This window comes from Hoplias malabaricus, chromosome 3 (assembly GCF_029633855.1).
Source record: "Hoplias malabaricus isolate fHopMal1 chromosome 3, fHopMal1.hap1, whole genome shotgun sequence".
NCBI classification, from domain to species: Eukaryota; Metazoa; Chordata; class Actinopteri; order Characiformes; family Erythrinidae; genus Hoplias; species Hoplias malabaricus.
In genome coordinates, this window is record NC_089802.1 from 57,609,398 (window position 1) to 57,635,521 (window position 26,124).

At 38.2% G+C, this 26,124-nt stretch overlaps 1 protein-coding gene across 1 annotated transcript in view; it reads left to right on the forward strand.

The window, feature by feature from the left end:
- ror1 (receptor tyrosine kinase-like orphan receptor 1) overlaps positions 1 to 26,124 on the forward strand; it is a 131,453-nt gene that overhangs the window by 79,078 nt on the left and 26,251 nt on the right. Inside the window, exons 2-4 of the mRNA XM_066666219.1 lie at positions 14,085 to 14,156; positions 21,633 to 21,920; positions 23,146 to 23,182. Of these exons, the coding sequence (XP_066522316.1) occupies positions 14,085 to 14,156; positions 21,633 to 21,920; positions 23,146 to 23,182 (397 nt within the window). The remainder of the gene's footprint in view (positions 1 to 14,084; positions 14,157 to 21,632; positions 21,921 to 23,145; positions 23,183 to 26,124) is intronic.

Sequence of the window (26,124 nt, forward strand, 5' to 3'; positions counted from 1 at the left end):
TTGTGTCTACTTTCCCTGAGCTGCCGTAATGGTGTATTTTACTTTAGGTCAGGCGAGTGTATGAAGTTTTTTCAAAGTTTATAGTAGAAGAGCGTGCATTCTCTGTTGCAGGCTGCAGCTGGACGGAGGCAGAGACAGACATACAGCAGGTTACCTGCAGCCCTTACGTAATCATCAGGAAATAAACACCTCCTGAATTTCTTCCCCTCTGGAGCTTTGTGATTACTAAACTAGTGCAGTGAGGCTGTGCCCTGACGATGAACCTTTCAGGAACTGGCTGAAATCTCCCACACTTACATTGCTTAAGTGTAGCTGTATGTACAGTCCTGAAGGCTGGAAACTAGCACTTCACAGTCAGTAATTATTTAACCGACCGTACAGTTAAAAAGCCATTGACTGTATTTATTTGGCAAAAAATAAATTAATTAATAAAATAAACATTACAAATCGATACACTGTCAGTATTAAATAAAAGATTTCCATCCATCCATTATCTGTAACCGCTTATCCAATTTAGGGTCGCGGGGGGTCCGGAGCCTACCTGGAATCATTGGGCGCAAGGCGGGAATACACCCTGGAGGGGGCTAAATAAAAGATTTGAATTTTGAAAACATTTGCTTTGTCTTTAAAACAACTTCACTTTCTGTCAGGAGACTTGCTTTCAGTTTTTTGAAGAAATTTCCTGGGACATTTTTCCCCTGCCACTGATTGTATTTTAGTTGCATTTTCTTTGTTTTTTTGCTTATCAGAATCTGAAACACATCTGATCTCTGGGGTGGCTTCTTCATTGTTCAGAGAACAATACCAATGTGTTTCACAGTAAGTGTTTTTGCAGATAAATATCTTTCAGACCCACAAGGCTGTTTTCTTTTCACAATGTAAAAATTGATCACCCATGGATTTTTGAGGCATTTTGCAGATTTTTATGGAGTGTAGCTTTTCTGGTTTCTCATAGATAAAGACTGTTTCTGTGCTCTTCCAGGCTTGCACTATTAGGAGTCCAGTTTTCCATGTGTATTTAAAAAATTTAGTTTTGGGAACGTGTGTGTTTCCACATATTTTCTGACTTGAGTGGAGTATTTTATCTCCTCATAAATATGAACGACAAGTATTTTTGGTGGTTTTGGCTTGAAATGATGTAAACAGAGACTGGTCTCTGATTTTACACAGTACTGTATACTTGATAAATGTAGATAAATCTAATATATGAGCAGCTGTGTACTTTTGACATTCAGACACAGAGTGAATGCATGTGAGGCTTTCTCCTCCCTTGTGGTGTTTTGAATCTTGCCTGTAACGAATTCAGTCTGTCCCATAGTCTTCACCCCTTGTTCTGCTTTTAGTCAGCCATGTTCACTTCATAAAAACATGAACATATGGAGTGCTGCACAAACTCTATGGAGTGTCACAATCAAAAGCATTTGTGTGTGCAGGACATTCATCAGTACATGCATGCAAAAAGCCTTGACATATTTTGGAATGTTACTAGTTGTGCCAAAATGTGTCCCCGGCAGATAATAAAAGTTCAGTAAATTGTTAAATATTCTGTATTGACATGTTTTGTAACATATTTGGTCCTTTTGATTCAATTGTTACTATTTTACCACATTGACATTAAAAAGACTTTAACTTTACCAATCTAAATGCAGTTTTTCCATGCAGTACTCTACTTTTGTTCAGTTCAACAGAGAAAAAAAAATATTAAGACTGGAAATTTAATTACAACCCCTTTTCCCTGTCCACCATAGGTGCACCCCAAATGGAAAAGTTAACTTATTGTTATTTATTGCTTAAATAGATCTGCACTCCTTCTGTGGTGTGCTTATTTTACCCATATGTCCACAGGTGATCAAAAACATTTGTATAACTTACGAATTAAAATGATTTTACCACATTTAACAGCAGAATTCCTAAGCAGGTAACATCATCCATTTTTTGAGAGACAACATTTGTAAAAATTAGAGACGCTTAAATACCTTTTTTTTTTTTTTAAACCGAGTACAAGAATGTGTGTATTTTTGTACTTGCCGATATAGATACCGATACTTACTTAGAATTAAGCAGTCAGGAGCATTGTGTAATAGTGTAGTTATTAATAATAAGACTTTTGTTTAATTAAAAACTTTTATGAACTATTATTCATATCTGGAACTGTCCATATTTTATTTTGCATTTTCCCCCCATATTCCCGCCTTGCGCCCAATGATTCCAGGTAGGCTCTGGAACCACCATCACCCTAAATTGGATAAGCGGTTACAGATAATCAATGGATGGATGGATTTTCCCCCAATTAAACCCCCGTTAATTTGAATTTCCCTCCATCTATCTATAAATTAGTAACATGAGATGCATGTTAATATGCGTTTGCCAATGTTGTGCATGTTTGGTAAGACCTTTGGCTGGAAAGTTCTGCACTTGGGAGTGTTTATTGATTGGCCGTGTTTAGTTAAGAGCAGCAGCCTGATCTGTGTTGTCGGATTCAATTCAAAATTCGAGAGCAGAAAAATAATTTAGTTTGAGGAAAAACCACATTTGAATAATTCATGGTCCATTTAACTCTTGGCCCATGTGATATAAAGTAATTTCAGTGACAGCATTGAGAAATTGATGAATTAACGGAAGAGAGCAGATCAAACAGCAGAAATAGATATGTTTGTGTTTGGTTAAATGGGGCATGTGTAATTCAGACAATATCTTGAATTCAATTGTAACGATTATTTTTTTTTAACGTGAATATTTACAAAGTTGAGTCAATGCACCTTCAGTTAAACTCATATTACTTCTTATGAAAAATTCCACTAGGATTCATCTACTGCTGTGACCACTATATAACATTACTTTATAGACTGGTGGTCTGTTCCTTTTCTTGACAGCTGATCCCTGCTTCCCTCTGTGTTGTCTGCTCATGGAAGTCTTTGTGGTTTCGAAGAGGAATAATACTCAGCAGGACCATGCATATCAGAGCAAAAATAATGTTATCCTTTAATATAGTGAATCCATCAAAGTCTGATTCCTCAAGAAGACACCCACGTCTCGCAGATATGTTGGACAACTTTTGCACGAGACTCTACAGAACCATCTTAGGTTTTGGCAGCATTTTGCTGCATAGACCACAGTCTCTTTTACTCTCAATTTTACTCTCCCTTTTTCTTGTGGGCTCTCTTGTTCTTGCCACTGGAACGCTAAAGCTTATTTTGTGCTTTAATTTGTGTAGAAAGAGGTATTAAGAGAGCATCTACCTGATTGACAGGAGAAAGTGCTGAAGGCAGCCAATGCTTCAAAAAGGTCCTGCTGGCACTCTATCCAGAGTTGGCCAAATGACAAAAAAGAAACACTGGCCTGTAAGACAGGAGAAATAATAAAGGCCTGGCCATTTTAGTGGAAACACCAAGCAGTCTGGCTCCTAATCCATTTCATCTTGCCGTGACTGTCACACCATCGGGTCAGGTGACAAAGACACTGCCAGAGAGAGGGAGAGAGAGAATCTTAAGCCTACAGATGTTTTCCATTCTTCATGGCAGATGTGTAAATGCTATTCTAGAGCCAGGGAAGGATCTCACTTTAAGACAGACAGCACGTATCGATCACCATCAGAAATCTTCACTTGATTAGTTTCCCAGTAGTGCTTTTAAAGGAGCTGTTTCAATGCAGAAACAGCAACTCCCCTTTCGCACAAATTCTGATGGTGCTGATATTACAAATGGTCTGTGACTCAGCTATCAAACTTGTCATCATTTCCCAACTGCACAGCCAGTCATAACTCAAAGGGGTTAACGTTTCGGGAATAGAACAAAGTAACCTTTCAATGGAAACAGCTGCAAAGTTGGAGAAATTGACACAAACCTTGACTTTTGTTCAAATTCGCTCTTTGTGGGATGCTAACCAAATCGGCCGATCTCATCCACACTGAAGGGTGATGTATTAAACTGTAGATTCAAATGGGCACACCATTTCCACATTAATAAAATGTATCGTGTTAATACACATTATATTGTCAAAAGTATGTAAACTGAAAGACAGAATTTCAATTAAATAAAATTCTTATTTCCCAAGCCTCTACAGCCTCTGGAAACTATTAGCCACCCTTACTTAGTATCTACGGTTCTTGAGAATGTGGAATGAATCCACACATTTAACGTACAGGGTGTTTTAGAAGTAAGGAAACAGTGAAGAAAGCAAATACCCCTATGGAAGACGTTGATCCAAGTTTAGACACAAACGGTCGGGGAAGGGTGAAACCTGTTGGACCATGGTTCCCCCGTCCCCTGACATCTTGTGGCTAAAACTGGATTACAGTTTTTAATAGGGGTTTGTTTGCTTATGTTTCTTTACTTTTGAGACAGTAAAAAGCTTTTGAGGCAACAGCACTGAGATATGACCAGATTAACAGAGAAAAGAAGACTGGTTGGAGTTGCCATGTTGTGTCTACTCCAAAACAACTAAGCAGCTCACGTTCATGTGTTTAATGGAGCGACCTGTAACTGATCATTGGGTTTTAAGACTGTATCTGTATTCTTACTGGGGCACCACACACTAACACAACACTAGTGCGTTGAATGCAGTGAATAAAGAGTGGCTAACAAATGTAGCGGAGAATGTAATGGACTACAGTCTATAACTATGGAACTATTCTGTGAACTATTCTATATGGTAAATGTTGCACTGATTACAGGTAAAAACTGTCAGCACCCTTTTTCTCTTTTTTTTTTTTTTTTTTAAACATTGCGTATTTAGAAAGGAGCATATGAGCACCTGACAGATGTGGTCCAGATGCTGCACAGGCAGAAATGCTCAAGGTAGTACAGGGCTTTCTGATGATTGTAAGTTTCGTGGAAGGGTTATTATTAATGTTTATCCAGCTTGCATAATATTCTGCAATCATTTTTACAATCTTTTTTTTTTCCTTTGTATACTTCAGCAGTTGATATCTGCTTAAAATGTTCAGTTCCACTTTAAACTGCAGTAGTTATATTGTAGTAATTGAACTTATTTAAACACCTTTTGATATTTTATTCCCACCTATTTGGAACTGGCTCACAAAAAACTGACCGGCCCATATCTACACATAACTGTTGCATTGCTGTGCTGATTTATTCCTTAGGTTTCAATAAAGAACCACCCTTCAGAGTATATTCTATCATCCTGATCATGAGTGGACAGATTTGGACCAAATCCCTGACCTCTTGTGCTATCTAAACTGTAATGACTTTTAAAATTCCTCTCTGTTAACCGGAGCTTCTCAGAACCCATCTGTCCCAAATCTCCGCTTAGAACTCCTGTCATCATATGCTCAGTGTGTGCATGCAGCATGTGTGCTCCTGCACTGCTGATATAGATCTAAATGGTGTGCGGATTTCTGCCTGCATTCCGGCATGATCCCATTGCAACCGGAGATGCCTGGACACTGTGGTACGAGAGCGCTGGGGTCATTAAATGGTAAGTCAATATCATGTTTGTGATAAGTTGTAGGTCTGAACAAACAGTGCTGGCAGTTTCTGGAATAAAACCGCGATGGAAATGATGCCTGTGCTTTGATGCCACTCACAGACCTTTGAGGAAAAGCTAATCTTTCTTTTAGCTCCTGTGTACAATAGAGATGCCTCCAGTAATGCCCAGTGGTCTGTGAGACTGAGACCTTCTGCTTGAATTTCAGTGGCAGTTTAGCAACATTATGCAGCTGTGGAACAGGCTCAGTCCTTCTATACTCACTGAAGTATATACTGTACCTCGCAAAAGACCACACTGTATTTTTTTTTTAATATATATTTCCAGTCCTAGTAAGAAATTAATTAGGATTTATTCATTGTTTGTCTAATATTTATAAGTTGATTAGGTTGAAAAACTTTACCAGGCTTTCATCTTTGATGTCGATAAGTAAATCAAGATTTTACAATATATAACGCTTTTAAAATTATAACAACTATCTCATTTTATTGTTTTTGTTTTTTTAAACAGTTATTTACTATCACCAGAGAACTGAAAATTGTGGTGATGCATATGTAATCAATGTCAAACAGCTCATACTGCTTATACAACCTGAAATAGACATTAGCCTGTAATAAAATTAGCATTGTGGCTAACCACACGTGTCAGGTTTAAGCTCCCAGCCGCTTAATTATTCTCACAGCATGAGAAAGAATTGTGGCCATAGACTTATTTTAACTGTCAGCATGTAACCCTCATTACTGAAACTCCAGGTCTGTTTTTACTTATTAATCTCATTCTGTCGAGATGCTTTGGTTGTCACATCACACTTGAATACATACCAAGCATTGGCTGTGACTTTATAAAGATGAAAAATGCCTGAGACCAGGATCTATTTAGAAACGTGTTGTGCAAGGTCTTAAATCTGGCCAAGCTCAGAAGCTCTAAATTCTCCAGAGCTCTGGTGTATTATTCATTCATTCATTCATTCATTCATTGTCTGTAATTGCTTGTCCAGTTTAGGGTCACACTGGGTCCAGAGCCTACCCGGAATCATTGGGTGCAAGGCAGGAACATACCCTGGGGTGGGTGCCAGTCCTTCACAGGGCAACACACACAAATTTACTCACACATTCATACATATGTTTTGGGTTTTTTTTTTTGAGTCGCCAATCCACCTACCAACACGTGTGTTTTTGAAACTGTGGGAGGACACCGGAGCACCTGGAGGAAACCCATGTGGTAACGGGGAGAACACACCAACCCCTCACAGCGGGTCTTGAACCCACAACCTCCAGGACCCTGGAGCTGTGTGACTGGGACACTACCTGCTGTGCTGATGTTAATTCAGTGTTCTGAAGTGGTCAGTTAAAACTATTAATGTTAAATGAAAGGACTGCACAATATATAGTTCCCGACATTGCCCCATGATCTTCCCCGATAAATCTGATATTTTAGAAATGTGCAACATTTAATGAACCTCTCTAGGAATAAGTGGTATATGGTATGATTTAATTTAACTCAACTATGCTCTGTGGATAGAGAGTCCGTTCATCACTATAAGGGCCAGTTCAAACCAAAAATTGGAATATGATTTGATTGTACTGGGAACTTCACATCAGGTCAGACACATTTTTATACATTTTGAAAATGTATCCTTTTAATTTTAAGCACTGCAACTAAATGGTGCACACACTAGGATCAACCAATTCTACAGAAAAGGCCACAACATGAGGAGCTCCAGCATCTCCTTCAAGATCTAAATCTGTATAAAGAGTTGTTCTGACAGTATTGCCCAACATCATTGGGGGAATTTGGAGCTCTGCTTCTCTGTGCTGCTTCTTGCATTAACAATTATTATATTTTCTTTAACTTAGACAGATTTTATAGTCAGAGTGTTGCTTGTTCTAAAAGATTTGTTTGTTCTCCTACAAACAAGACGAGCTGAAATTCCACCATCTTGATGCTGGTTTGTTTGGTCTGCAACCATGACGACAGGCTCCAATCGAAACTTGATGCAGTGTTGGATGTCAGTCAGTTTTGGACTCAACAAAATTAATATACATCTATTTATTTTCAAAGGTTCATGTGTAATTATTTGTTATTTGGTCCGTAAAATCAAACTGTGTAAATAGGCCTTGACTTCCTGAATTGAACAGCCTTTTTTTTTTTTGACAGCCTGAATTGAACACAGTAAGAGTGAACTCAGCTCTGTAAGAATTCAGCAGTGGGACTGCTGCTGTGTAGAAATTCTTTGGCTCTCACCTGGCTGAGTGGGCGTCTAAGCTGTCACTCACCGAGAGGCTCCAGCAGGAGTGGCTCTGCTGAGCCATGCAAATCCACAGAACTCCTCAAAAGCTTTTATACCGTCAATGATGTAGGGTCCAAAGACTCAGCGGTGTGTCTGCCCCCTCAGGCTAGCACGGCCTCATTAGCATTAGCTCCCAGGAGGAGAGCCTTGCAGTGGGTCTGGCTGCTGTCTGTGTGAAGCAAACTCATAGAGAGCACTGGGCTGCAGCTGCTCCCCAGTCTTTGTTCCGCTCTGCCGTTTGTTGTGCTAATGGGAGAGGTCCTTGTATTACACACACTCTGTGTCCCAGCCACTCGCTCGGGTTCACTGGTCAGTCTGAAGCCTGTCACTGCCGGCCTGCACCACCGAGCCGCTCCCTGGAGCCTGGGTAGAGTTATCACGTTACTGGCTAGCTTCCTGAGACAGGAGGGTGAGCTAGCTGCTGGAAGCTTTAGAGGGTGAGCTGGTTCCTGTTGCTTGTGATTCACTCGGGTGGAGCTTTGCCCTCCCTGTTTGTCCATTGTTGGTGTTTTTTTTTTTTCATTTTGTACAAGTCAAGTCACATTTTGTTAGCCAAGCAGAGATTACGAGTAGAACTCAGTACTATGGATCATGTTAGCTAGGCACTAACCAAGAGCCCAAGGACCCAATATTGTGGTAATTTCCCAATAATGTCATGAGGCCCAGAAATGTAATATGACTTTACAAAACAGTGGATCCACCCATCCATCATAACTAGATACCTACACAATCATTACATTTTGCAGAGTATGTGGTTACAAGGCATACACTCTGTAGAATGCAGCTTTGTTTTTGACAATGTCAATATCAGTGAGCGAAGTGCCCTTGATCAAGGCACCTAACCACCAACATTTCCCTGCGGTCTGCCCACCACTCCGAGTGTGTGTGTACTCAGCTTCTGGGCTAGGTTCTTTGCTTGTCCCTCTGATGCGCTTGACCAGTGCTAGTTAAGTGCTTATTTGCTGCAGCACACTAACAGGGAACAAATAAGGAAGCCAAAATAAACCCCAGCGTTGGAGCTGGGATCTGCGCCCATCTGCAAACATAAGTTTAGGAGCAACTTCAGCAGTTCCTCCCTCCTTCTCTCACACTCCAGCCGAAATCAAACAGCTTTATTGTCCAACTTGCTGGCCCAGGTACTTGCAGATTTTCCGTTTGTATCCTTGTGCCCAGTGTAATTACATTAATAATTCTTTAAGGCAGTGGATATGTGCCGGGTCCCAGAGGAGCATGAAGTTTGCAGAATGTTTGCAAACGTGCTACTTGATTTTAGTTTTACTTTTAGAAAAGTCTTCATTGGCTGGAATGAATATTCACAAGAAGGCCTTTATAGCGATTATGCCATGGAGATTAAATATGAGTTCTGTTGGAAATATGAATAATGAATTTATTAATAATTTTCCTGTTTGATCCAGCTCATTTTAATGACTTTTTCCCCACTCGTGTCCAGGTTGTTCATTATAGTGTTGGATATTTTACAGTATCTCTACTGAATCTGTTGGCGTCACATCAGTGTCTCAGACCCATTTATAATATAAGTCTAATGGTAATTATTTTAGCTTTATTTTATTTGTTTTATTTAGACAAAACAAGTCTTGTATCTTTATGTATGTAGTATTCATGCATTGTATTATTTACATAAGTTTTGAGAAGACTGATATACACAAATACAATAATTGGCTTTCTTAAATTTTCGAAGTGTAGACGAAAGCTTAGTTATTGTTGTATTCTGTATTTGCTGTTTGATATGTCTTTGAATGTGTTCTATGTATTAACTGTTGTAAGCGTCTTTGAGTTCTTGAAAAGCGCTATATGAATGTATTATTATTATTATTATTGTTCAGAGCAAGCAAATCTGGATTATTACTTTCACTATTTTCACTGAGATACTACTTCAAATACGTCACAGAAGAATACCTCTTTGAGTGTTTCTTAATCTCTGCCAAGCCTTCATACACCAGTTACAGATTTTCTGTCTAGATGAATAATTGCATTGCTGACTCATCCTTTATATTTTAAGGCACAGCATGGCACAGTTTTATGTCTTGGATAAACTGCAGCTTATTTAGTTATCCAATAAAGGTTATGGCTGGAGAAAGATGCAGGTTATTAAAGTTTAACAGGATTATCAGTCATATGTATAGCACTATAATTTCAAGGCAGTGAAATAAATCATTCAATCATATTTAGCTCTTAGAGTATGTGCACAGATAAATGTGATTTTATCTATTTCTCCCACATGCACACACAGCCAGACACACAGCACTTTCCCAGGGCCTCGACCTGTGCTTTAATAGTGACGTTTTCAGCTTGCTTACATTGAACATAAAGAGAGATGTGATTTAATGCAAGTCCACATGTTTCTGTGATCAGATTTAATCTGAAAAGAGTACATCATCTCAACTCATAGTTCTTTCTGTTTGATTTTAGAAAAAAAGGCATTAAATGAGACAATACTTCATTTTAACAGTTTTGAACATACTATGTATTAAACAGAAGCTTTCATTCTTTCATTTAATGTAAATGCTTCTTCATACAGTTCAGGGTTGCGGTGGGTTTAAAGCCGACCTGGAATCATTGGGCACAAAAGCCATCACAGGGCATCACACACTCACAGAGTCAGTCACGCATCTATGGGCAGTTTCACACAGACAGTGACCCCCAGGCAGGGATAAAACCCAGGGTGCCAAAACCCTGGAGCTGTGTGACAGTGAAACTACCTGCAGTACCACCATTTAGTCCAAGTAACACACATCCAAATTTTTTAGACTTTTAAAGCAAGTTAATTTTGCACCATACTTCAGTTCACAAAGTTTGAACACAACATAAACTTGGTGATTTCAGATTATGAGGAAAAAGAAATCAAAAATGAAAATACAACCTTTTGTTCTGACGTACATGATGTACAAAAACGGCTCCTTCAGCTAATAAATAAACACAGTAAACTTCAGCATACAGTTTCTTTGCCATAGAATCGTGTGCATTTTTCACAGAGGATAGTGAATAAAAACCCGGTGCCACCTTTGAGCTGAGAGATTTATGTGCGACTCGTGTTTCAGTTGTCTCAAATCCATCTGTTTGCTCTCTGTTCGTGTCCAGCCGACTGTCTGTGACGTTCTGATTTTCAGAGCATCAGTCACAAATGGTCATAATAAAACTTGCCTTTGTTGTCGGGGAAACATTAGAATACTAATCTCAAAATTGCCCTGCAATTTTCCAGATATTTCTTGATTGTCTAATGACGGTTAGACTGCAGATGTAGACTAATTAGGGAAAAATGCTTTTCATATGTTTTGATATTGAGAGGGTCTATCCATTGTGCTCTCTCTCTCTCTCTCTCTCTCTCTCTTATTTTGCCGTTCTCTTTAGGGTAATCAGTGTTGTGTTATATTTGGCAAATGTTAACTCATGAAGGAGAGGAATATCAACTGTTGCTTACAGCATACATTTACATAATTAAAAATATTGTTTGATGAAAGTAAATGGGGGAAAAAAAAAACACAAAAAAGAACTCCAGATATTTTTACAGAGGCTTTGCTTTGAACTTCACTTTCATTATCCAATAGCATGATCATAGAAGTAGAGTATCTCCTGATGAACAGGTTTTATATTGTGGCTGTGGTGTGGTTCCTGACTTTTGTAGAGTGTCCGTGATATTCATGTGGTGTATTTTTTATTTTTTTTCCAAATTCTGATTTCTCATTTATTATTATTATTATTATTATTATTATTATTATTATTATTAAATAAAGCTTACAGTTATTACCAGGACAGTCTTGTCAGTGGACTGCTCCCTGGAAACCTCAGCAGACTTGAATTTCCTGGCTTGAAGAAGATGCAGATTAAGAGGGGATTATGCCAATTTGTACAAGAGTAATGTATAAATAGAGTAAGCATCTTGGTACAGAGTAATGAAAAGTGATAGCTCGGAGAAGCCCCATTATACAGTTTTTTTGTGCAGTCATAGCTCAAAGCTGTAAAGGATATTATACCACTCGTTCCACAGAGCGCTAGCTCTCTCTCTCTCTGTGTGTGTGTGTGTGTGTCACACTTCAGAGTTGTCACTGGCAGTAACAGGTGGGGGCATATATTAGCAGCTCATTACCCGTGTGTAAAAGCTCACGTATTTAACAGCAAATTAGCACCCAGTTAACATAGTCACACTTGTGCTTTACTCTCTCCACTGTCTCTCTAGCACACTTCCACTCAGTGTGTATTTACACACGGTTTTGTGCAGCTTTCTCATTTCAAACTAAACATAGAAAAGACTTCTTAGAGATTTGTTTATCCACCTCTAAAATTAAAGTCATGTGCTGTTTGATGCAAGCTGAAGGAAATATGAACAAGAGGTCTCAAATTAAGTGGGAAAGAATTCAAATGCTGTTATCCTTAACAATTAAATGAACAATACAAATTCCCTGCATACCTGCGTGCAAATGCCTTTGGCAAGGCTTTCCCTTTCGCTGTAATTGTAATGTTTAAATAGCTCTTTGATCTGTTACATCTTTTAAACATTAACTTAACATCTACAGAATGTCTGTCTTGTACGTTATAATGGAGCCGGGGGTTTGGTGTCAAAATAAAATACAGTGTGCATATCGCCAGTGTCTAAAGAAAAACATGTATCACCATTTTTGTTGATTTTTATTTTACTACTTCATTTAAGCTGTCTTTTACCTTTAAAATGTTAGTATGAATGGAACAATGGAAAGGCTCCAAGATTTTTTGGAATACCACATTTCTAGACTGAAATTGAAAGTTAAGAAGTTGTTTTCTTCTGTAAAGTTACTATTGTGGATATGGTTTAGTTTGGACAGCAAAAATATTTAAGTTTATAATTGGTACAAATTGTAAAAAATTGACTGGGGTTATATCAATGCAGCCTTAACTATTGTTTTTTTTTTATATAGTATTTTCCATAGTGGCATTACTTTTAAAAATCAAGCATATGTAACACACTCATATACAAGGTACTATGTGTATATTGTAACAGTCTTGATCTATCATGATTGTATACACACAGATCAACCAGAATGTTCAAGCCATCTCCTTGTTTGTGCTCTCATTGTCCATTTTATCAGCTACACTTATCAAGTATGTGCACTTTGTAGCTCTACAGTTATAGATTTCAGCACATCTCATACTCTCATTTTTAAACATTATTGGTCCACCTTGGTATGCAGTGGCATACTATTTCTATCCATACTGAATGGACTTATAGACTGGATAAAAATTTGTTAGCAAAAGCAGGTTCTTATGGAGAGTATAAGAAGTATTAAGAAGTTGGGGAATGTATTTGTCATCTGCACTGTCTACTTTTGTTGTGTAAAGAGGATACAGATGTTCTGATTGACAGAATAGAAATGGGCTAATGATATGCATTCCTCAAACACCATATGCACTTGTTCTAAACTAACTCCAGTCACTGTAGTCTGCAAAGAACCACACATTGTTTATTGTCTACTGCAGCTAAAGTGATGAAATATTCCCTGGTCTGAGTCAAAAGAGCCCATTGTTGGCCTGCATCTCTCACTGAAAACCTGTCAACACTTGCTGATATTGTGTTGCTGTGCTGTAATGAAATCTCCTCGCTACACTAACAAGTCTGTAATCTTCATGTATTAGAGGCTGTTTTACCTGCTTTCCATAGGACACAAGGAGAATACTTATAAGGATATGTTTTTGTTGAAGTTTCTGTGTAAACCTGGGAGATTGAATTAAGGCTGTCACAGTTACTCAATAAATTCAGAAGTTTTAAATGTACATACACAGTAACTTATTATCAGTTTCTATCTGTTATTAGAGTCTGGCCTTTTACAAGTCATTCGCTTCGAACTCCAACAGTCATGAAAGTAATTGATAGATGGGTTGAAATCATCTGTTTAAGTCAAACTTGGTTTTCAAATATGTAAGGCATTATTTCATAACGGACAAACGCGAAAAATGCCACTATCCCCCTCAACCAACATTTATTAGATTACAGTTATTTGTAAATTCTTTCTTGAAAACTCATTTTTTTAATAGATAGCTGACACAAAAATTCACAAAATTAACCTGAAATGGAAAAAGAAAATCTACAAGCAGAGTGCTAAATGAAGCTATATTGTTGCAATGCCTCCACATATTAAAATGTTTTCATAAACCAAACTCAAAACACTTTCTTATCATTAGAGCAAAGTAGATGTTTGTGTGTAATACTGTGAGTTGTTTTAGAGTGTAAATGCGAGTGGTGGGAAAATATAAATTACATAATATATATATAAAACTTACATGTTTGACTACTATTTCTAATTTAAAATACTAAGTGCTCTGTCAAAAATGAAAAATTCTTGTTTTTTTCTTCCTTTAGGTGCAGGAGCTCCCTCTGACCCCAACGTAGTGACTGGCTCCAGCTGGAATACTTCCAGCTCAGGACAAAAAGGTGAGTATATGTGCCGTGCTGTATTTGTTTTAGTTGAGCACTGCCGTGTGTGAGTGGTGGAGCTGAGGGTTGCAGGAGGTGGCAGATGGACAGTGATTTGCAGGATGTTGTGTCTATAGCCCGAGGTTGGTTTTGATTGCCAAATGAGACAGCATTCATAACTGCAGCATATCAGTACGTGTCAGTATCTGGGAGTCAAAATTGTGAAGGCGTCTTATTATGAGACTGACATCACCTTGATTCTGTGTGAGCGTGATTGTATGCATTAGGGTTTTCCATGTTCTTACGGTGGCTATATGTACATCATTTTTTCGACAACACTTCCCCCAGATATTTCTTATCCTAATTTGCCTTAGTGCTTGAAACTACTACTACAAACACTAGAAACCAATAGTCTTCCTGTTTCCATTAATGTAACCTGAAAGTGCAGTGTGCTCAGACTGTATCCAGGTCCTCATTAGGTTCACACAAGTTATTCAGTGTGGATTAGTGCACAATACTACTAACTATGGACTAATTGCAGTGTAACTGATTGCTGAAGCCATTTTAGACAAGTAGGAGTTTGTCTAAAGTAATGTGACTGTCATATGTATACCCATCACAATGGCATGTGGTAGTTATAGTTTTTTGTTATTTGTTTTTTTTTTTATATTATTTTCATAAACAAAACTAAAACAGAAGTCATTCTTAGACAATACATTATTCTAAAATCTAGCACTCTGCTACACACTGACATAGACGCTGTCCTATCCAGACCTGGACCTGTAACTGATAAACTATTAAGAACTGTTCAGTTTTTAACAGTGTGTTTGTTTTAAGCTGTGCGACTCTTCTAGTCAGGTTTCGGCTACGGTTACGGTTCAGGTTTAGCCCTCCAGTTAATTACCCGACTAATCTGCAAATCACACGTGAGGTAACTCAGCCAATCAGATGTGTGCATTATGATGACTGCTGTGACACACGCATGGCAGGGCTCCGGACACCTGGGGCCAGTAAAAATAGCCCAAGGAACATGATAAAAGCTCTTTTGGAACACTTTCAGGACAAAAGTTAAAACCCGAACCTTAATAAATAAGGAAACGAACAGAGCCAATCAGCTTGCTATTAATGTTTAAAGTCCCGCCCACCAGCAGTAAGAACCAATCCGATTGCCTGTTTTGTAAAGCAGTATGTCAACTACAACTATAGATTATTTTATTTGTAACTTTAATTTAAATGAGAAAAGGACATTTTATTTAGAGGATTTGTTATTTATATTATTTATAAATCTTTTTGAAATATTTTGAAATGCAATTGAAAGTGTAATTTGATTTGAAATTCCATTGTTAACTGCATAAAATGTTGCTATAACTACTAGGCTACTTCAATATGCAGGATATGGCACTGATCATAATGCAGGTTATACATTATAAATGTCCGAACTTTGGTTTGAGAAAACTGGACCTTAATGAATTTTAATTAATCACTTCTGGTCTAGATTAAGACCAAAATTAAACTGTTCAATCTCTGACTTTAATGAAGATTTTTTGGATGTATTATTGGAAATATTGGGTTACACTGATCTCTAGTGCTTGCCAGTTTTATTTTTCCAGTTTAAAACAAAAATTTCTACACCAAACTCCAGTCTTGGACATTTGACTACAATTGGAATAAGTAGAAAAGTATGTAAATGATATTTTTCATTAATCCAATACTCATTAGGTCTCCGATGTCTTATGTATGTTCCAATGATTTTTATACATATTATATAATAATGTTTAACTTGTACCTCATTAAAACAAACATGAACTCTGCTGAAAGTTGCTGAGTTAATCAGATGCAAAAGGCTTCTAATACATCTCCTCCATATGTAAGGTCCAGTTCCATCACACTTTCTCTGTTACTCTTTTACACATTTGTTTCTTTTCTTCTTTTGCTGTTTTTCCAGTCCTGAACCAGTTTCAGCTGCAGTAAACTGAGTGAATAAAATGTGGTCGTGAAGCCATTCTGGGATTTAATCCTATTGACTTAATGGTGCTAGAGTTACATAATTCAGTTTTATTTGGATATAACTGTCATCAGAAGCGAATTTTCAGAATAACCTTTTCTTTACTTACATCACGTCCTTTTCTTTCTTCACTTTATTTCAGCTCTTCCCACTCACCATGTATTTCTCACTTCGAAAGAGTCCCTTTAAAGGAGAACTAAGTTATTTGTTATTTATTTTTACAATAATTACATTCTCGTGTAATATGTAATTATTAGCATACTTTTTCACAAACTGGATGCAGATTTCAGCCACAGTTGGTGTGTGCCTAACTTCTGTTTCAAGTTAAGAACTGAGACCAATGTCTACAGATTTTGGGGGTGAGTCAAACGGCCCTAATGATTCTTCATGAACATTTTACCAGTCACATTCAGACAAACTGTGTCATCCTGAGATGTGGGGATGTCATTGCTGTCTTTTGCTTAAACGTGAAGCACAGTTCACAGAGTTATTAGAAGAGTGAGCTGGGAACAAACTGAAGAGACTAAACTAAGGACTAAGAGACTGCTGTATTCCTGGTGTGATTGAACTGATTCTGTTTTTAAGGCAAAGGGATTTGTAAATAAATTTTAGAAAATAATATATGAACAGTGAATTACATAAAACAGAGCGTAATAGTTTATTGACCAGTTTTATTGTGCCCTGCACCTGCCTCGAAGCACTTGCCTTTGTAGTGTTTCTGCACTTGTTTCCTCAGGTTTTCTATTAATGTGTATGTATGTAGTTCTGAGAGTGAGGAAGCATTGTTTGGACCTACGTATGTATCCAGTGTAGTGTTGTACATTTATCTTAACAGTAGGGGATGGTTTTGAAATCTTCATAATTACACAAAAACAGCTTAGAAGTGTGTGTGTGTGTGTGTGTGTGTGTTGGGAGGGATTGTTCTTGTGTGAGTCGGTTTTCTGGTAAGCCCTGAGGAATAGTCATCACATTCAGAGAGTATGAATGTGCCCTGGAAGCATGTGTCTAATCGGTTGAGGCGGTGACTCCAGTATGCGTCTGAACCTCAGTGCTAATATCCGTTATTCTGGACAGCAGCTTTTGTATATTGTTGTAAGAGAGCTGATGTTTGGACAGAGGAGATTAAGATGGAGGGATAGAGGAGAGATCCGCCCTGGGAAGGAAAGAATCCTTTCCCTTGGTCACCCACAGACCAGACACATCTGGATTAGGAGAAATGAAAAGATGGAGCAGAGGAGGAGAACAGAGGTGTGTGAAAGAAAAGGAAATGGGATGAAACAAGGGAAAGTGTGGCACACTGTAGTGATGAGAAGTGTGTGGGTTAGTCATCTACATCAACCTGCTTCTCTTGGCTTTTAGACTGAGTCACAGATTTAAGTCAGAACAACTAACACACTGAAAATTAAGGCCAGCATACTCTATATAGTTCATGTAGTCGTGGGCCTGGCTATTGTAACGACTATTTACATTGTGTTTGCAACAAAATTAGACGTTTTGCATCTTTTGACTGACTGTCTACAAAACTGTGACCTCATAAATATGACTATGTTAATGGAAATGAAGTGATAAGGCAACACTTAAGTGGCTAGATAACATCCAATAAGGAGAGTAGTGTTCTGTGTACTAGCTTTATCTACTGTTTTAAAGTGACACATGCATGCACATTCTTTCGTTAAATTTAAACCCCAAAAACTAACCTTTAGATGTCAATCGATGCTGGACGACTTATCAAGTTTTAAAATGAGAGGAGAAAGTTATTTTTGCCCTGATATGTTTCTTTAGTTATGTTGATTTTTGCAGGAGTAGTAGCTAACATTATGTCAGTGTGTTTTAAGTAATAGTAATTTAACATGGGCACAGTTTTGGGCTCCCAAACTTTCCTTTGTGTTATCTGATATCCACTATAACAGCAGCATATTCATATTTGTGCGTGTGTGTGTGCGCGTGTGTGCGCGCGTGTGTGTGTGTGTGTGTGTGCATCTATGAAGTCCTCTCAAACAGATCAACGTATTCCTTCAAACAACAGGAAGGCTTGGTTAATGATCCTGTCAGATGTAGTTTAATCCATGTTTAGCTTATAAGGGAAAACTAATGGGAGGAATCTGGCCCCTTCAACAGGGAGAGTAATATTGCGTATGTCCCCACACAGCTGTGGGCCCCGAGGCCCTTAACCCTAAAGGGCTCTCTCTCAATATGCTTTTATTAATTTCCTCGTCAAAGTCACATTCCTGACATTGCTGCAGAGTCCAGCTTGGTCAGAAAGGATGCCTCTGAAAATTAAGGTCTCCTAAAAGAAGAAAAAAGAGAAAGAAAAATATTGTCATACAAGCGGTGCAGTTATTTTTACACATTGACATTGTCCGTGTGTTCATGCAAGAAACAGTAGAGCTGTACCGATACTTAGAGTAAATGTTGAAATGTATTTCTGTTTTTCAGAGTTTTGGGTTGATACTAGGGGTGCAAAGATACACAAATTTCACATACATTATATAAAACTGTGTTTGCGCCACAATGCGATACATTTTCAAAAACAACATGGAGAAAGAACATGATTTCAATTTCCCTTTTATATTTTGATGTAGAGGTCAAAGAGGTCAATCCAAACACAACAGCGTATTTGGAAAGAGTGACTGGTACCAGAAATTTTCAATAAAAAAATTTAAATATATAAAAAATGGGGACATGGTGGTAACATAAGTTCCATCTAAAAGCAGAGATTTGAGTGCCCAGTTTTTCGGCGCTGACTTGCTGCTCTCAGTGTCGCAGCAAAACAACACCCTGTAGGAGGAACTGTGAATCCATTAGCTGCCATAAAGGTGACGACCAATAAGAAGCCTGTTCTCTGTTTAGGAGCCATGGAGAATCTGCCCCTCGCTCCGGTTAAGAGAGCTGCGTGTTTCTGTCTGAAAACATCGCCATAAAAGTGTAACCTCAAAAATATGGAACAAAACGCGTCCTGTATTAGTTCTAAATGGAACGCAGTGTCAAATACGGGACGGTTGACAACGCTAGTTCCAGCCCAGTCTTGCTCTCTCCACTAGCCATTTCTCATCAAGCTAATCGTCCAACAGGCTAACCAAAACAATATCATGGAGTTGTTTCCCCAGTAGCTCTAAACACTTCTATGGCATCGTCGTAGTAACTCAGTAACTTCCTATTACACACCCTGCCACTAGATATCACATGAAAATATGGGAACCTCAGAGATTTGACCCAGACTTGCATAAATGGATGTTCTGAATCTTCATTTGCAACATATCCAATGGACAAGGAATTTATTTTTTGTAGGTGTCAATATAAAATTAAAAACTTTAAAATAATTATAAAAACAATGTGTACAATAAGCAATATGCAAGTTTAAAAACAAGAGAAACCAAAATATAATGGCTGCCTCTCAGGATGCCATACCTCTGCTTTGACATCTTAAGTTAATGAAGTATCTACAGTTTGATCAATAGGTTCAGTCCCCAGCTCGTCAGTTCCTACACATTTACCAGTACCAGCATTAAGCCTCATAATCTATAGTTGTAGCGTCGTGGCGCATGCTACATAGGATCATGACATAAATTGTGGCAAGTATTACATTGTGAACTAGTTGACAATGCTCTAGAAATGCTACATATTTCAAAATCTGATTATGATACTCATCTGATGAAACATACTCCACTCTCAGCAGGAGGTTTGAATCTTCTTGAAGTTCAACATGTCTCCAATACCACACAGAAGACAGGAAACCCAAACATCAAGAGCTTGTCTGGGCAGGGCTGCCAAACAGGTCACATGACTGCGGGAATTCTCTGGAATCCCAACCGAGTTCAGAATTAGACTGTGGAACAACTGGGACAGTGCCCATACTGTGTCTCTTCTCCCTCACCATCAAATAAACACACATTCACTTCATTAAAATATGGTAGTTTTTATTTTCACCTAGAGAAACTTCATAGTTTGTGATATTTATTTATTTTCACGTGACGGTGCCAACCACTTTTGCATTGTTTCCCAAAAAAAACTAAAAACAAAAAAACAGCAAAGAGAAACTAGGCAAGTCTAGTTTTGCCAAACCGCCGTTAGCCCTATAGCCACTGTCACAGAGGTGTTTCTTTGTTTACATGTGGTTTTTATTATGTGAGTGTTTTGTACAGAATATAGGTAATAAATGCAGAAATAAATGAAAATGAGCACAAAGTTTTGTTCATAATATATTACACCGGCATCAGTGTTTTTCTTGTTAATTTTATTTAAAGATAAATACTAGATGATCTACCACCAAAGAACAAAGAAGATTTACAATTGCTTATTTATTCACTGTAACAGGTTAGAGTAAAACACGTGAAGTTTAATGAGGCTGTGCGCAGCTATATGGAGTTTTATAAACACACTAATTCCACAAAATGTCTCCCCACCACAAAGACACACACTCACATGAAATAAGACAAATTCAGCACATTTACCTCTGTGAGATATAATAGTGTTAATATAATGTGTTAATGTTGAACTTGTGAACTAACCAACACCAAGCTGAGGCTCTGGCCAACGCAGTCCCAGGAACACACAGACAAAAAGCATGTTCCTGTCTTATTTCTTATTATTCAGCAACGGTTCGCGCTGAAGACCTTACTGTTCTTTGGTTCCAGCTGGGAACACATTTTTTTCTGGTTCGTGAACCATTTATAATTTATTTTGGTGGAAATGCACCGAACGGTTCCAAATTTTGTTCACGAACTGGAATGTGAAATATGGCTGAACTAACAGTTCTTACTCACATATGTGCCTTTCAATATTAGGAGGCAGTCAGTCAGCGAAAATGCCTCTTCTAGGCCGGACTGGTAGGCGGTCCGGCAAAAATACAATAGATTGATCATTGATTAATAGAGTCTTATTTTGTGACAGAAATCTTAATTTTCTGTTGATTGTGTCAAAACGCTTCTGTTAATTCATCAGGCCTTCCTTAACCTTGCCCAGACAAAAATCTACCACAAGGCTTCTATGCTTTTTCTAACATTAAAGGAGTATTGGGGGTTGTCATGTTTGTGCTGGGCTTCAATCAAAGCCATTGAGGGCTTGGCAAGACTGGTTTGAACTTGGAAGTTTCCAAAGCTTTCATATGATATTAGAGCCTCTGCCGTCCTGGCAAGGCCCATCCTTGGTGAGACAAAGTAATCATTTGCAACCATAGACGAAACCACAAAACGTCTTGTAGAGGATTCCTAACTGCCAGTAAGCAGTGGTTTGTTGCACATGGGGTCAAGTGTGTGTCTTAAAATCACAAAATAATGTTATGCAAATTTTCCCTGAAGGAAAAATAGTTTCTTGAGAATTTGAATGTATCAGAAATGTGCAGTGTGTTTTGAAACAATTCACAGGACATTCCTCGTGTCAACTCCTGAGATGCTATGAAATTACTGTACACCAAAATTATACATGCCACTGAACTGAATCCCATTTCTTCCACATGATACTCTCTAACTCTCTTTCTCTCTTCTCCTCAGACCACTTCCTCAGGCTTGATGCTCCTATGAACAACATCACCACCTCTCTGGGTCAGACAGCTGAGCTGCACTGCCATGTTTCAGGAAACCCTCCACCCACAGTGCGCTGGCTGAAAAATGATGCTCCAGTGGCTCCAGAGGCACGTCGCGTCTCTTACAAACAGATGTCGTACGGCTCACGACTACGCATTCGCAACCTAGACACCACAGACACGGGCTACTTCCAGTGTGTGGCCACCAACAGCTATGGAACTGTCTCTACCACAGGAATACTTTTTGTGAAGTTTGGTAAGTAATTCTTAATGTTAAGAAGGTAAAAATAGTTTTACTAAATGGCTGCCTTTCCTGATTTAATTCACAAATCTGGGTTTGAAAATTTCAAGATAATTTGATCGAAGTTAAGGTAATTTTTATGTATTGGCATTTATATGTATTGCATTATTTGTAATATATATTTATATGTATTAAATACAGCAGCTTTACAGACATTGAAAATGAAAACAAAAAGCTAAATGAACTCCATGTGGATAAGCCAAAGGTGAATTTGAAACCTTGAGAGGAACCAAGACACACAAGTGGTGCCAACCTACCTCTGGTCAAACACATTCTCAACAATAGATTTAAGACTGAAGGTTGAAACAGCCTCGGAAGCATCACATATCCAAGAGCTGCTGCATGGGGATGACAGTGGCCATAGATGTGAAGGAGTGGAGAGAAGGTATGTGGTGTAGCAGATGCAGGGAGTGGAGAGAAAGTAACTGGTCTATAGGTAGGTGAGCAGGAGCAGAGACATCAGACAATAGGGTAGTCATTAACTCAGAAGGGAGCAGAAAATTTTCATTTTTTTTCCGGATTTATAGAGTATAGAAAATATTCATTCGTTCATTCATTGTCTGTAACCCTTATCCAGTTCAGGGTCGCGGTGGGTCCAGAGCCATTTTGTTGATTCATATATGTTTATCTGTTCCTCATGAACATCAGTAAATAATATTACATCAGCAATAAGCAAGTAAAATGAAATACAAGAAGTGTGCTGATGTCATATATATTTTATTCCCGTGTAACTAATGTGCACATTTGAATGAAGACAATTCTAAGCATTGTTTTTCAGACATATTTCAAACAGGGAACATGATGGATTCTTAAATCCTTCACATTTGATTTATGAATGTTTGTTCTGGTGTTGATTTGCAGCTTTACATTACGTGTGTGATATAAGGCATCATTTGTAATGCATTATTCATATTACCTTTCTGTCAGTAAACACATAACACTTTACCGGCCCTCTCGCCAGAACATTGTCATAAACTGTCAGCACTGAAACCTCATGAAAAGTTTACAGTGAAGTCCAGATCCATATTTTGGAACTGTGTGAAATAAGGTCAGTGCATTATTCTCCTCTGCTGAGCGTGTGCTCCACACTGACAGTGTGTGTTCAGAATACTGCGTGAGTGATTTGTTCCTGACCTGCTATAAAAAAAATTCTAATAAATAAATCTTCTTTCTTCTCCAGATCCACTGCCAACACTCCAGTCTGGAAGGCCTTCACCGTGAGTCCGTATTCTTACTTTTTGTATTGTACCACGTCCAAGCTTCTTCATTACTGATCATTAACTACAGTGATGCAGAAGGGCTAATGAAAACAGTCACATTAGGAATTATTGAGCAGAGAGTAAAGCAGTTCAGTTTCATCTTAAGCTCCATTACGACATGGATCACAGAAAGAGTCTGTGTTTACCCTCTTCCCTGATTTTCTGCTACGCCAATAAAGTGCATGTTTTCAACTTAGCGTCATTGCTAGCTTTCCTTTCCATATTTGCTTGTCTGGTTTTACTGGTTATGGTAAGCATTTTATTTCAGGTGATAACTTTTCATACACCTCTTTATGACACAGACTCAGACCTAACTTTTTGACCAATACACACAGTTTTAGTTATGGCATTTAATCTAAGATGAAAAGTTTTTATCTTGAAAGTCTTTCTTTGTAGGAAAGCTAGACGTTCCCCAGTGTGGTTGTCAGTGAGAAATTGGGTGGTTGTAAACTTTTAAATAGGCTTCTTCACGGTGTGACCTTAAAGTTTTTTCCACTACAATTTTGCCAATAGCATGTTTACTGCCCTTATTTCTAGCATATGTCTGATGTTAGGTTTTACTCTGGTGACTTTAGCACCAAGCGTCAAATTCAGAATGAGATATTTCACCAATCCCTGCATCTAGGAATTAATGGTCAGCTCAGAATTTTGGACTGTGGCTCACAGGGATGTTCTGTGTCATGCACAAAATATGGCCCAGAGTTTTTCTTTTAGTTGTTGTTTGTTTGTTTTGTAGTTTCACTCATAAAACCTGAAGATTCATCACTTAATAAACAGAAGCATTGCAGAAATGTTGAGCTTTTCTGGCTGTAGTCAAGATGTTATTATTTTCTTTGTAGGCTTATGTTCAGTTATGAGCTCTCAAGTTAATTTCACCCATATGTACGTGAGTTAGGGTAAGTCTCCTGTAGGTAAAGTGCCTGGACACTTACCAAGATTTCAGCTGCAGTGAATTCAGACATTTTCTGCAATGCCCCGCTTTTGTAAATGAGAATATTTTTTGAGCCCCCTTCCTTACAGACTCCACTGGAATTTATTTAAAACATTGAACTTTGTAGAGTGTCACATGAATTTTTGCTTAGTATCACATTGCTAATATTATATAGAATTGCTGCAAGAGTGTTCACACATTTCAAAGGCTTCTACATTTTAAACCACTGAAATTAGCCCCAATACACTTAGCAAACATGCTAAACCAGCTCATTCTAAAGCATAGTTTTGGCAGTATTGTTTAATACAGCCAGTGCAAGACATGCCAGCCATTATTTCAGAGACGGACATTTTAAAAAGCCTTGTTGAATAAAGTGTGTGTGTTAGTGAGAGGGAACACTGTGGCTGGCATACTGTAGTGATTAGACACACTGTAAATCTAAAAACACTTCATTCATTCCTGTTTCTCCCACTGTAACCCATCTCCATGCCTGATCCAATAATGTCTCCTATGACTCTGGTAGTGGCAGTAATAAGTTGGGAGAAGCATTTTATGGTACATTATGCATCCATTTCCACTGTAGTGATTGTGATTTTCTGCATATTTAATACTGTTAAAAGTAGCACAATATAGATTGTAATGCAAAATTATTGGTTAATACAGCTAATGAATGAGGCAGTTTTGTTGGACAGAAATAGGCCTAAATCCTGCATATATTTACGGACACTGGCTACTACAGATTTTGAAATATTTAAAATGATTAATTAAAAACATCATCCCTACCCTAATTAAACTGCACACGACTGCAGTGCTTTGCTCAATATTTTAAAGTGTAAAGTTACCCTGAACCCTGCCTCTAAACCCCTAGATCCTGCATCATACATAGATACGTACATACATACTACCCTTTTGAAGGATTATGAATGATGTAACTCACATATGGGAAAAACTAAAGCATCCAGATCTTTAAGAAGATAAAAGAAGATGGAAGACTTGTGATGAGCATTTAAACCCAAGATCATGACATTGTGACATGCCTGGCTAACTTCCAGCTCACATTTGTATTGATTAAAGCCAACAAAACCTGCTTCTGAAGCCCCAAACTTCAATCAGATGAGAAGGTAGTGTGTTGGGGGCTAACTGCCGTCATTATGCTGTGTTCATTAAGGTGCATACAGGGCTTCCTTTGAGGCTCACTTTGGCCTGTTGGTTATCATTAGTGTCATCATCAAAGAGCAGCATCCTGCCAGGCCTCATCAAGAGGGAAAGGGCTCAGTCATCTCCTTTTTTTTTTTTTTTTTTAAGGGATGTGTCAAAATGTCAATCTCTGAGGGCCTAGATGCAGCTGGTTTGAGGGGAGAGGAGGGAGCGTCCCTACTGGGATTTGTGGCAGGGACACTAATGAATCTGTTCCCTGGACGGCTCCCAACATGGGGCCGGCTGAAGCAGTGTGTACACAGCTTGTTGGACCGGACAGAGCTTCACCTGAAAGAAACTGAGGGGCCATGCGAGCTAGAGGAGTAGGATAGTGCTGTATAATATGACCTTTACTCATTTTCAACATTTAGTTATTTAGTTACTGTTGGTCTTTTTTAGCTTTCAGTTCTACAGGAACCAATTCCAAATCTACAGATATACACACTAGACCAATGTCTGGGCTCTGAGGCATTTATCTCAAAGTGCTGCCAATTTTTCTATTTCATTTCCAAATTTTCTTTTTGCTTTTTCGTCTTTCCTCAGAATCAACTTCTTGACATCCACTACTCCACTGAACCATATAGTGTTGGTCACAGTGGAAGATGGTCACCTTTGAAGTGGCTTACTCAAGTTTAATCTCAAAGCAAATCGAAGTTTGTCCGATACATTGTCAAGCACAGTACAACTAGGAGTGAAATGCTATGATAAATGCTCACTCACTTGAAATAGGTCAAATAAAGGTATATTAAGGTAAAAAAAAGATCTCAAATAA